The 13,900-nt window shown below is 42.1% G+C and overlaps 1 protein-coding gene across 3 annotated transcripts in view; it reads left to right on the top strand.

The window, feature by feature from the left end:
• Positions 1-1,481: 1,481 nt before the first annotated feature.
• The window catches only part of TPD52 (tumor protein D52), a 136,117-nt gene continuing 123,698 nt past the window's right edge, over positions 1,482-13,900 (top strand). For all 3 annotated transcript variants that reach the window (XM_003902895.5, XM_009213248.4, XM_003902896.5), the window contains exon 1: positions 1,482-1,721. In XM_003902895.5, coding sequence (XP_003902944.1) covers positions 1,703-1,721 — 19 coding nt within the window. In that variant the 5' untranslated portion in view covers positions 1,482-1,702. The remainder of the gene's footprint in view (positions 1,722-13,900) is intronic.

The raw sequence follows: 13,900 nt of genomic DNA, 5'->3' as shown, positions 1-13,900 counted from the left end.
TGGAACTTGTTTTTTTTTTTTTTTTTTGAGACAGGGTCTTGCCCTGTCGCCCAGGCTGGAGTGCAGTGGCGCGATCTCAGTTCATTGCAATCTCTGCCTCCTGGGTTCAAGCAGTTCTCCTCTTGGCCTCCTGAGTAGCTGGGATCACAGGCGTGTGCCACAATGCCCAGCTACTTTTTGTATTTTTAGTAGACACAAGGTTTCACCATGTTGGCCAAGCTGGTCTCAAACTCCTGAGCTCAAGTGATCCACCCGCCTTGGCCTCCCAGAGTGCTGGGATTATAGGCGTGAGCCACCGCGCCAGGCCTGTTTTTTGATTTTTTTTATTAGGCCATTTTAAGGACTTTACCACCTGGAGCTTGTAACCTAATAGGACTGTGAAACATACACTGGTAGCATCCTGGCACCAGCGCTGGGGTGAGTGTCACAGGACAGGAGCCAAGTGCAGTGAGAGTAGAAGGACTCAAAGAGAAGAGATTACATCTGGTTGAGTGAAACAGTAAACGTCACCAGAAGACACTGGAAGATGCAGGCTAGAGAGCGCTACACTTTACATACAGCGCCACAGTATAGAGATATTAATAGCATGGAGTCACTTCAGGTAACTATAAGTAATTTAAAAACATCTGAATAACTGCTTCTTTGTTGTCTGTGGAGTGCTACACAATGCTTCGGGCTCAGCGTCAAGCAATACAGAAAAGAAGCCCAGTTCATTTGCAGCCTCAGATGACTTATGAAATTTAGACACCATCTGAAGACCACGAGCCATACAATCAAAGTGACTTCATGGAAGAGGAGTAACTGCAGAACCCTGTGAAAACAGATTGTTAAGGCTAATAATGAAAAGAACTGGATTGTTACAGGAACTTCAAACTGATCAACGGACAAGACGCCTCAACACGCATTTTCCAAAGATCTCCGCTGATAATTCTGACCTTCGGTTAATCTAATTAATTTCATTTGATTTAATTCATTTGAGTGTTGTCCTCAGTCCTGCACTCAAAACAGGTTTTTATTATATGGAAATCTTCCTAGCTTGTCACCTAAAAAATCCGCATTCTATGGAAAGGACTATATAATTTTTCAAGAGATTCTTTGCAATTTTTACCTATGCTTGTTTATGACCTAGTTAGAGAAGACATCATACGGCATTATTTAGGTAATAAAATACAGAGAAAAAAAAGCCACTGGCATTTCTAAATAACGTTCCTGTGTTTTCTACTGTAAGTATAGGAAAGTAGGTGTTCGCAGATGCAGAGAAGGGGCAGCTCCAAGGCCTCGGAGGAAACTTTTGATTTTATAAATAACTTGATGGCGGAAGGCAAACGCCATCCCGGTTCCCAAGCAGGCTCCACGCAGCCTCCATGGCCGAGGCCCCTCTTCCCTCCTCCCGGCCGACTTCCAGCCGGTGCGGGAGTAGGGGCGCGCCCGGCCCTCCTCGCGCTGCGCCGCCCGCGCCGACGTGGCGGAGCGCACAGGTCGGCCGGGTCAGGTGGTTGGGTGACGCCCCGGGAAAGCGCTCCCGGCCGAGGGCGGGCGGCGCCGCCGCGCCCGACGCCTCTGGGGGTGGGGACTTCGCGGGAGTCGCCGGCGGAGGCAAGGAGGAGCTCTGCGCGGCGCGGCGCGGCGCGGCGGGCGATCCGAGCTGGGACGGGCTGTAGGCGGCGGGGGTGCAGAGGACGCGAGGCGGCGGGCTGGAGACATGGACCGCGGCGAGCAAGGTGAGGGCGCGCACCCCGCAGGCTTGGGCTCGGGCTTGGGCTTGGCGCCGGGCTGCGCGCGGCCCGGCGCCCGAGCAGGTGCCGAGCCTCCTGGGCCGGCGCCGCAAGTTGCATCTCCCGGATCTGGATCTGGCATCCTGGGGCCCTGGAAGGAGCGGCTCTGGCGGGGGCAGATGGGGCTGCGTGTGTGAGTGAGTGTGAGTGTGCATGTGCTGAGTGTGAGTGTGCGTGTGTGGGGGAGAGGGAGGGAAGGTTCTGGGAGGTGGCGAAGGGGCTAGCGTCAGGGGCTGGCGGCAGTGATGCGCTTTGGGTGGAAAACCGCGTGAAGGGAGCACGGCACAGCCGGCTCTTGTAAGTGACTGGAACCAGGAACAGAGGAGAGTGGGTCGTTCTCGTCCCTCCAGGTGGGAAACCCCTCTCTCCCTCATAAATTAAGACTTTGCGCCTTCTTCTAAGTTCAGGTGGTTAGGATTTTTGGTGGCGTTTGAGCCCATGGAGGGTTTGGAAGGCAGATATTTATCATACTAGGAACCCCCAAATTGTGGAGTGGTGTCCGTGGGTTTGAGGGAAGAGAGCTTTTCGTAGGAAGGGTGAAATCCCACAACACAAAACCTTCAGTCTAATTTACCATAGCGTTGGGTACACTTGTTTCTGAAAACAACTCAAGTGAAATTGCCCCCAAATAGAGCAGTAATAGGGCATGGTTTTCAGATTTAAATATTGTTTCATCCTAGAGATCTCTACTGATCATAAGCCACTGACTGTACGCAGATGTGTGTGGCACGATTTTAAAAAGATACATAAATGCTGAAGAAAGAAAACAAGGTAGGTAATCTTGGGAAGTGAGGACAGGAATCACTCCTGTTTTGAGCCCTGACACAAGTTTTCATGTATTGCTTATTTTCCTCCAGTATGTGCCGTCATGTGTGCATTTTTATGTAAATCAAACCATATTCCAGATATACTATCTTGTACTTTATTTTTTTGAGACTCCATTTTTTTTTGAGTCTCCCCCTGTGGCCCACGCTGGAGTGCAGTGGCGCGATCTCGGCTCACTGCAACCTCCGCCTCCTGGGTTCAAGCGATTCTTCTGCCTCAACCTCCCAAGTAGCTGGGATTACAGACATGCGCCACCACAGCCCGGCTAATTTTATATTTTTAGTAGAAACGGAGGTTTCTCCATGTTGGCCAGGCTGGTCTCGAAGTCCTGACCTCAGGTGATCCACCCACCTCGCCCTCCCAACGTGCTGGGATTACAGGTGTGAGCCACTGGGCCAAGCCTGTACTTTACTTTCAATTACTTGTAAGATAGAATCTTTGGAGTCTTTCAACGCTTTCCTCGCTCCCCTTCAGATTAATTTCACACTTAACACAAGTGCTTATAGACATTATAATAAGCTTTATATGTATTATCTATGTGTATACATACATTATACAGGTAATGTATAATATATATATACACATACACATTATTATCTAAATTTTAAGCTTCTTGAGGTTAGAAACATATTTCATCTTTGTCCTTAGTTGGGTAACATGATGACTTGCACATAGCAGACATGCAAATGTTTGAGTCAGAAAGCTTGTCACATGTCTTGTATATATTGTTAGCCGGCTTAGAGGCCACCATGTAAGTCAGCATTATGTCTGTCTGGCTTTCAATGGGGGCGACACAGGACGGGGGAGACATGATGACAAACGTGTCCACTGGTGTTTGTATACTAATCTGTTACTAATCTGTTTTACACTGTCATTTAACATAATGATGTTTTTAGAATAACTGGTACTTGTCAAAGTAAATTAAATGGCTGTGTTTTACTTACGTGAGTGGAGTAACTAGTTTTAATGGTGTTTGTGTTCTAGCTTGGGTGGTAAGAATGACAGTCATTGGTAGCACTGCAGTATTCCAACTTGGTAATACATTTTGTGTAGTTTTTATAGGACTAGTTTAAGTGTCTCATTCTAAGACATATTTTTTTAATATCTTTAGCTTGTAAGATGAGTCTTTTCCTGTCTATATTTTCCCCATATTTTCTTTGGTTGGGGTGGAGGACTCTGCTCAGAATGAAGGCACTGCTTTGGGAGGGTCAGTTCATTTACTCCGAAGCTTTGCTGTGTTAGAACTACGTGGCCAAGGCTGGGTGGGGTGGCTTATGCCTGTAATCCCAGCACTTTGGGAAACTGAGGCAGGCAGATCACTTGAGGCCAGGAGTTTGACACCAGCCTGGCCAAAAAGGTGGAACCCTGTCTCTACTAAAAATACAAAAATTAGCTGGGCGTGGTGGCACCGGCCTGTAGTCCCAGCTATTCAGGAGGCTGAGGCGGGAGAATCACTTGAACCCAGGAGGCAGAGGTTGCAGTGGCCCTGGATCAAACCACTGCACTCCAGCCTGGGCGACAGAGCGAGACTCTGTCTCAAAAAAAAAAAAAAAACCAAAACAAAAAACAAACCCACCTAGCCATTCCTTACTTTGCTTCCATCTGCCTACCTGCCTTTTCATCTTTATGTTACCAGTGCACACAGTAGGTGCTCAGAAATGTGTGTTGACTGCCTAAGATGAGCGAGCAGGCCCCAGCCATGGTAACCTCTGTGTCCCTCCAAATCCGTCTCTTGTTTCCTGCTTTCTCTTGTTCTGTTTTCCCTCTGTATTCTCAAGAAGCAGAACTTAGCCAGAGAAAGTTGCTGATAAGGCGGTGCTGGGCTTGGAGGGTAAGTTTACATGGAAGATATTTGAACTAGTAGGGTGGACTCAGCCTTAAATGAATCTGGAGCAAGACTCCTGCCTTAAACTGGAAAAGGCAGAACCTGGGATTTTAAACCTGATGTTCACTAGCAAACTGTGTTGGCTAAAATAAGGTTTATCATACTCTGTGATTATCTCCTGAATTGTGATTTTTGGCAACATATTTAAAACCAAAGCAGAAAATTTTAGGATTTGTTGAACTTTTAATAGTTTGTAATGTACATGGAGTTTTCTTACATTTGTCCCTCAAAAAATCCCTAATGAAACTCTAGATGCAAAATTAAATGCCCTCCCTCTTGTCTTACGTGCATTTATCTCTTGAAATTGCCTCTTTCAACCTTCTTATGTGAAGCTATCAAAAAATCTGTTCTTGCTACTGATTGTACTTAACAGAGCTGTAAAGTTTTAAAATAAACACAGAGTTTTCCTTATGTTTTCAACCATGAGTATTCTAATGCTCTGTAGTATCAGGCCCAGATTCTGCTGTTTTTCTACTTTCTCTCATACCTAGGACTTGAATACAATACTCTGCTTATAGTGAGAGTTCAGTGAACATCAAATGATTTAAAATACGTTAAATTTCATAATGCCTCTCAAGAGTTTCCAAGCATTAAGCTCAGCGCAGCACATTTACTGTGTAGTGTTTCCTACTTTGACAGAGCAGTGCTGCTAACTAGAGCATACATTGTGTAGAAAACCCTCCTGACTACTTTTTATGGAGCTGAATAAATATGCATACTTGAGTGCTCTCATGTTAGTCATAACCTTTAGTTTAGCACTATTATATAGAAGTGACAGTCATCTAGCCCACTACACATTATACTAATTTGAATTAAAAAAAAAAAAACAAACTTCATAATTTCAAGGGGAAGAGGAGTGGTTCCTGGGGCCAAAAAACTAGGGAGAGAGGAAAGTCTTCAAAAAAAAGAATTACACAATAATATGTCACTATCATTTTAACATTGTAATTGTGCCGTAGAAATAAATAACAGAAAAGTGGGGTCTCATTTATTTAAAAGTAAAGCAAATGTAGAGAATAATGGATAACCATTTTGAGGGTCTACTCGCAAGTCTCTGGGCGTGACCCACCCAGGCTGTTAATTTATTTGGTCAACAGTTTCTCGATTTCCATATGGTGCTGATGTCTTTGTTAGCTCTTCTTCACTTCCTGCATTTATTTTTATGTGGCAGCCTGCCTAGTCCCTAGGGGAAAAGCTGAGTGGTAGGAGGGGTTGTGATCTTTTAGCAAGATTTCAAAACAGAATAATGTATGCATGTAATAAAAACAAATACACTCACAGTGCAAAACCAAACAGAACACCCAAATCCCTGGAACTTCCTTTTTTTTTTTTTTTGAGACGGAGTCTCACTCTGTCGCCCAGGCTGGAGTGCAGTGGCCGGATCTCGGCTCACTGCAAGCTCCGCCTCCCGGGTTCACGCCATTCTCCTGCCTCAGCCTCCCGAGTAGCTGGGACTACAGGCGCCCGCCACCTCGCCCGGCTAGTTTTTTGTATTTTTTAGTAGAGATGGGGTTTCACTGTGTTAGCCAGGATGGTCTCCATCTCCTGACCTCGTGATCCACCCGTCTCGGCCTCCCAAAGTGCTGGGATTACAGGCTTGAGCCACCACGCCCGGCCAATCCCTGGAACTTCTGTGCTACTGAGTCTTTTGTTGTAGGCTAAGATTATTTTCCTTTTGGGGTTAATTATTTCTGCTTTAATTATTGACTGTTGTGAAATCTCTCTTCTGAAACATTCCCAAATTTTATTTAAACTAGTGGGTACCAGCTGTACTGAAACCGTAATTGTAGCCATGTATTTTTATTAGAAAAATGTTTCCAACAGATTAAGGAATTTTAATATTTAGTGGAAGTTTTAAAAAAGTTAGAATGTAAAAATGCCTTTTGGAACCTAAGAATAGTTGTCTATTTTAGAAAAATCAGAAATATTGGAGAAAAAGAAAATTACCCATAATCCTGTGCTGAGAACGAGAAATCGTAGTTAGCATATTAATTTATACCTGCTCATGTATCTATGCTTTAAACAAATCACAATTTTTTTTTTTTTTTTTTGACGGAGGCTTGCTCTGTCGCCCAGCCTGGAGTGCAGTGGCGTGATCTTGGCTCACTGCAACCTCTGCTTCCTGGGTTCAAGCAATTCTCCTGTCTCAGCCTCCCAAGTAGCTGGGACTACAGGCGCACGCCACGACACCCAGCTAATTTTTTTGTAATTTTAGTAGAGATGGGGTTTCCTCATATTGGTCAGGCTGGTTTCAAATTCCTGACCTCAGGTGATCTGCCCTCATTGGCCTCCCAAAGTGCTGGGATTACAGGTGTGAGCCACTGCGCCTGGCCAACAAATCACAACTTTCTTACCGAATATTGCATTTTATAACTTGCCCTTTAAAAAAAACGCTAAGTGTATTTAAAAAATGCACTTTAACAACCAGACATGGTGGCTCATGCCTGTAATCCCAGGACTTTGGGAAGCCGAGGCGGGCGGATCACCTGAGGTCGGGAGTTTGAGATCAGCCTGACCAACATGGAGAAACCCTGTCTCTACTAAAAATACAAAATTAGCCAAGACGTGGTGGCGTATTGCATGCCTGTAATCCTGGCTACTAGGGAGGCTGAGGTAGGAGAATCGCTTGAACCCAGGAGGCGGAGATTGCGGTGAGCCAAGATCATGCCATTGCACTCCAATCTGGGCAACAAGAGCGAAACTCTGTCTCAAAAAAAAAAAAAAAAAAAAAATACACATAATACAAAATTCAAAAGGACTAAAAGTTTGTAAATTAGTAATAAATCTCCCTCCCATTTCTGTCTCCCAGGACATTTTTCTTGGGTAACAACCATTTTCTACCATTTTCTTCTCTATCCATTCAGAGATTCTGTGTATGTATGTATGCATACACATGTATAAAGCATATATATAAAGCATTGATAGGTATTTGAGTGTGTGATAGAAACTAGCACATAAATTGTTTAGCACCTTTCTTCACTTAAATATGGTATAGGTTTTAGAAATCATTCAACATAAGGTTATATAGTGCAGCTCCAATTTTTTTTTTTTTTTAAATGAAGTCTCTCTCTGTTGTCCAGGCTGGAGTGCAATGGCACCAGTTTGGCTCACTGCAACCTCCACCTCCTGGGTTCAAGTGATTCTCCTGCCTCAGCCACCTGAGTAACTGTGACTACAGGCATGCACCCCCATACCATAATTTTTCTATTTTTGTAGAGGTGGGGTTTCATCATGTTGTCCAGGCTGATCTTGAACTCCTGGCCTCAAGTAATCCACCTGCCACAGCCTCCCAAAGTGTCTGGATTACAGATGTGAGCTATTGCGCCTGGCCTAGAGCAGCTCCATTTTTAATGGCCATTTGTATGTATGTATTTATAGATGTAACATTTTATATACTGTTATAGATAATTAACTTTTTCCCTGTTGATGGACATTTACATTTTGCCTTGTAGGGGAGGAAAAATTTCTCCCTACCCTTTTAGGGTTTCTGGTGAGGCCTAGGAATTAAACCAACATGAGATAGATTAACAGGAGAAAAGCATGCAAATTTTATTTAGTGCTTTTTACATATTACATACCTTTTACCCTCACAAGAGGAATGAAGACTCAAGGAAGTGGCTTGGCCTGATTGATTATATACTAGGTCAAAAAAAGAGTGGCAGTTGTGGAAAAGTAACTAGGAAGGTAAGGTTTAGTTTAGCAAGGTTTCTTCATGCAGATTTCTTTGGGCTTGGATTTCCTGTGATAAGAATGTTTCTTTCCTCCTCACAGAGGGAGGGCATCTTTCATACGGGAGCTTCATCTTCTGCTTTCAGGAAAAAGAGAAGAGGTTTGGGTGGCCTTCTTACACCTGCTGTTTTTCAAGTGCCTTTAGCCCAAAATAATCAGCATGTTAAAGTGGAATGTTTTGGGATGTCGTGTTCTGAACTCCTTCACTCTTATATTTTGCTGTTAAAACAAAGCTGCAGCAAATGTATGTGTATGCAAGTCATTCCACAAAAATGCCAGTGTGTCTGTAGGAAGAATTCTTAGAAGAATGTGGCTGTTCAATTTTGATAGTGCCAAATTCTGCTCCATAGAAGTGGTGCCAGTTATACTTCCACCAGAATGTAAGCGTTTTCTTTCCCATGCCTTGTGGCCAGGATGTTGCCACACTTTTCCATTGTTGCTTGCCTTATAGGGGACAAATGATTTCTCAGTATATGTTTATGTCTTTTGATCTGTTTACAATCTACATTGCATTTTCTGTGAAATATCTGTCCATATCTTTTGCCAGTTTTTCTATTGTGTTTTATAGAATGTAGCCCCTGTTTATGAGATGAATTAATTTTTTTTGGTAGCTTTCCATTCCTTTTTTGACTTTATAGTGATTTTTTTTTTTAACCAAGAAGAAATACTAATAGCTCTTTTTTTTTTTTTTTTTTTTTTTTTTTTGAGACAGTATCTCCTTCTGCCACCCAGACTGGAGTGCTGGAGTGCTGGAGTGCTGGAGTGCCGTGGCATGATCTCTGCTCACTGCAACCTCTGCCTCCCAGGCTCGAGCAGTTCTCCTCATTCAGCCTCCCAAATAGCTGGGATTACAGGTGCGTGCCAGCATGCCTGGCTAATTTTTGTATTTTTTAGTAGAGATGGGGTTTTGCCATGTTGGCCAGGCTGGTCTTGAACTCCTGGCCTCAAGTGATCTACCTGCCTTGGCCTCCCAAATTGCTGGGATTGCAGGAGTGGGCCACCATGCCCAGTCTAACTAATGGCTCTTTTCATTTATGGATGCTAGCTTTTGAATCATTTTTAGAATTGCCTTCCTCTCTTTGAGTTTATGTTGTTATGGTTTTATTTTTTACATTTAAATCTTTCCTCAATCTGGAGTTTGTTTTGATAATAAGATGTGAGGTATAAATCTTAACACCTCCACCTCCAATTGGCCACCCGAATGCCTAACACCATTAATTGACTAATGGCTTCTTCCTCTATTGATTTGAAATACCACTGTTGTCATGGACTAAGTGCTTACATTCTTTTCTTTTCTCTTTATCTGTATGTTCATTGCCAGCAGCTAAACCTAGTTTGTTATCATAAAATGTAAAAATGTCTGGAAGGGCTAGTTTGCTTTGATTACTCTATTTTTTTTTCTGTCAGTTTTTTTTTCTAGGTATTCTTGCCAGACTTTATTTCCAAATGAACATTAGAATCAACTTATCCAGGTGAAAATTCAACAAAAATCATGCTGGCAGATCTTTTTCTCCTTCTCTCTCCTCTCCACTTTCCCCTTTCTGTCTGTCTGTCTGTCTTTCTTTCTCTCTCTTAGTTAGAATTTGGTCTGTTTCTTTATTCAATACCCCAATATATGTTCATTAGGGTTATACTGTATATAGTACACATACAGTTTTGTTTTGGATATTATTTCATAATAAGAATTTTACCACATCATTAAAAAAGTTTCCTCAAACTATAATTTTTGATGATTGCACTCTTCCACTATTCAAATGTTTATTTAACTCTTTCTCTCCTGGAGTAGGATTACATTCCATTTTAGCTATGATACTGCTTTAAGAGAAATTGTTTTAAGATAAATTTCCATAGACAAGTCAAAGGATGTGAATATATGTAAGCCTTTTGATGCCTGTTACTGAATCTCATTCTGGAAAACATAACTATCATTGCCCTTTTTTTCTCGTGGTAAAAAAATACATAAAATTTACCATTTTAATCACTTTTCAATGTACAGTACGATAGTGTTAACTGTGTGTACCTCTTTGTGCAACGGCTCTCTGAAACTTTTTCATTTTTCAAAATGGAAACTCTGTACTTATTGAACAACAGCTTCCCAACTTCCCCATTCCTCCATCCCCTACCCCTGGTAACAGTCATAGAAACTATAATTTTATGAGTTTGACCACTTTAGATACCTCATATAAGTGGAATCATGCTTATTTTACTTAGCATGATATCGGTGCTCATGCATATGTAGCATGTGACCCAATTTCCTTCTTCAGGCTGAATAATATTCCATTGTATATATGTACTACATTTTCTTTATTATGTATCTGTCAATGGAAAGTAAGGTTGCATCCACATCTTGGCTATTGTGAATAATGCTATAATGAGCATGAGTGTGCAAATATCTCTTTGAGAGCCTGTGTTCACTTCTTTTAGATATATACCCAGAGATGGGATTGCTGGATCATATGGTAATTCTGTTTTAATTTTTTCGGAACCTCCATACTGTTTTCCATCATGGCTTTACCAATTTGCATGTGCACCAACAGTGCACAAGGATTCCAGTTTCTCTCCATCTTTGCCAACACTTGTTATTTCCCTTTTTTTGTTTTGTTTTGTTTTGTTGTGTTTTGAGACACAGTCTCTTTCTGTCACCCAGGCTGGAGTGCAGTGGCTCAATCATAGCTTACCATAACCTTGAACTCCTGAGCTCAAGTGATCCTCCTGCCTCAGACTCCCAAAGTGCTGGACTTACAGGTGTTAAGCCACTGTGTAAGGCTGTTTTGCCTGTTTTTGATAAGATTAGTTGTTGAGTTATAGGACTTTTTTATATATATGTTCTGGGTATTAACCCTTTATTGGATGTTTGGTTTGCAGATCTTTTCTCTTATTACATAAATTGCCTTTTTTTGTGTTTTTTTTCTTTTCTCTTTTTAAGAGGCAGAGTCTTTCTCTGTTGTCAAGACTGGAGCGCAGTGATGCAATTCTAGCTCACTGTAGCCTTGAACTCCTGGGCTCAAGGAGTCCTTCTGCTTCAGTTTCTCAGTTTCTCTAGTCATTTCCTTAAAATAAAATTACAGAGCTTATAGGCTTCAATTTGTCTGTTTCCTAGAGAGGTTATAGATGTTATTAGCCATTGTATTTCCCTCTTGAGATTGTTACTTATCTACTTTTTACAATTGGGATCTTAGTGTGTCTTGCCTTCTCATTGTTCTCTGCCACCTTCCCTCCATGGCAAATATTTACTTTTTCTATTTTCCTTATCATTTTGGTTATGTTGGATCTTTTAATGTTATTTTTATTAACAAAATACAGTATTAGGAGCAGATGTTTTCCAGGTGACATTTTGGGGGTAATTTGCATGGCTTTGTGTGGCTTTCGGTACTTCCTTCTTTGTATCTTTTCTCTTTAGACCCTGTAATTGGTACTAAAAATAGTGATTTCAGACAGGCTATTAATTTACATGCCTTGGCTCATAAGCATGGTGAGTGTGTTTCATGTTACAGCTATACACATGTAAATGTCAGTTTTAAAAATTATTTAAGGCCGGGCTCAGTGGCTCAGTGGCTCACGCTTGTAATCCCAGCACTTTGGGAGGCTGAGGTGGGCGGATCACTTGAAGTCTGGAGTTTGAGACCAGCCTGGCCAGCATAGCAAAACCCCATCTCTACAAAAAATATAAAATTAGCTGGGCATGGTGGTGCACGTCTGTAGTCCCAGCTACTCAAGAGGCTGAGGCAACAGAATCGCTTGAACCGGGGAGGTGGAGGTGGCGGTGAGCTGAGATCGCACCACTGCACTCCAGCCTGGGTGACGGAGCGAGATTCCGTCTCACAAAAAAAAAAAAAAAATTTATATATATATGTATATATATATAAAATGTGTTCTTGATAAAGTTTTGGATTGGGAACTTATTAACAGGATGAAATTTCACCAATTGTATCCTTAGTTTATTTGGAGGCATTGTGGTGTGGAAAAGGAGCTTATGGTCCAATCAGGAGGGTTTAAGAAATAAAGATGGTAGTTTATCCAACCCACTAGAATCTGTACTTGGCTAGAAATAGTGTCACTAGAACAGGAGACTGCCTTACATTGTATTCCCAGCATGCAGTTCAAGTATGTAGTAGGTACTCCATAGTTCTCATATTGCACATATATCAATCAAAGACTTCTAGCATTAATAGAGTCAGATGGGTTTGGATAGAAAAGACTAAGAATTAGAGAAGGAACATGGTTTGGCAGGGAGATAGGAATATGTTCTAAATACGCTTATAGTCTTACATAGAATCACTGAAAATCTGATCTGTAAATAGAAGCGAAATTGGTACTTTGCTCCTGAGGTGTGTATGCAAGAATGTGTGTGTATACATAGGTAGAAGAGACAGTGTTGGTTAAATTTTTATTCTTGAAAGGATATTGGATGTAGTGCTCAATGAATACTTAAACACGTTTTCAATACTGTTCTATTGAAGTTAGTTATTTACTTCTTTTATTTATTTATTTTTTTGAGACAGAGTCTTACTGTCTTGGAGTGCAGTGGTGTGATCTAGGCTCACTGCAACATCTGCCTCCCGGGCTCAAGTGGTTCTTGTGCCTCAGCCTCCCAAGTAGCTGGCACTATAGGCGTATGCCACCACGCCTGGCTTGTAAAAAATATTTTTAGTAGAGATGGGGTTTTGACATGTTGCTCAGGCTGGTCTCGAACTCCTGAGCTCAGTCAATCCGCCTGCCTTGGCCTCCCAAAGTGCTAGAATTACAGGCGTGAGCCACCGCCCGTGCCCAGCCAGTTATTTACTTCTAATGTGTTCTGAGCCTAGGAGACATGATGGTCTCAGCACATTTTAGTAGTAGTTTTTAAAAAACACATTTGAGAAGGGCAAGGAGTATGTTCACAGTAGTGGAAAGTGCTTGCTACTAGTAAACCAGAACAAAAATTCTATAAAGAGGGAAAAATGCAAACATTTTGCCTGCCTGAGACATTTAGCAAAGGGATGATCAGTCTTCCATTTCAGTATGGAAGTTGGAATATTCTGTGTGGAAGTTGGAATATTCCGTGTGGAAGTTGGAGTATTCTGTGTGGAAGTTGGAATGTTCCGTATGGAAGTTGAATATTCCGTATGGAATATTATTTTATTGGAACCCAGAATGATAATGATGATGATGATACCACACGGCCTTTCAGAACTCTTACTAATTTTCTACATATTATCTCATTTCAGTCTTTCAATGCTGCAGGGAGGTAGGACTGGTACATTTTCATTTTATATAGGAGGAAACATAATCTGAATGGTCACGACTTCCCCAGATGTACTCTGCTGGATGTGGAGAGCCCTACAAAAGCTTCATCCCAAATCTGTTGTCTCTAAGAGAATAATCTGGAGTCCAAGAAAAATTTACACTGCATTTTTTTTGTTGTTGTTGTTGAGATCGGGTCTTGCTCTTGTCTCCCAGGCTGGGGTTGCAGTGGTGCAGTCATGGCTCACTGCAGCCCTGACCTCATGGGCTCAAGCAATTTTCCGACCTAAGCCTCCTGAATAGCTGGGACTACAGGCGCACACCACCATGCCTGGCTAATTTTTTTATTGTTTGTAAAGGCAAGATCTTACTATGTTGCCCAGACTGGTCTTGAACCCCTGGGCTCAAGTGATCCTCCTCCCTTGGCCTACCAAAGTGCTGGGATTATAGGTGTGAGCCACTG

Source organism: Papio anubis, chromosome 8, assembly GCF_008728515.1.
Source record: "Papio anubis isolate 15944 chromosome 8, Panubis1.0, whole genome shotgun sequence".
Lineage (NCBI taxonomy): Eukaryota > Metazoa > Chordata > Mammalia > Primates > Cercopithecidae > Papio > Papio anubis.
This window is presented reverse-complemented; position numbering and strand designations above follow the sequence as displayed.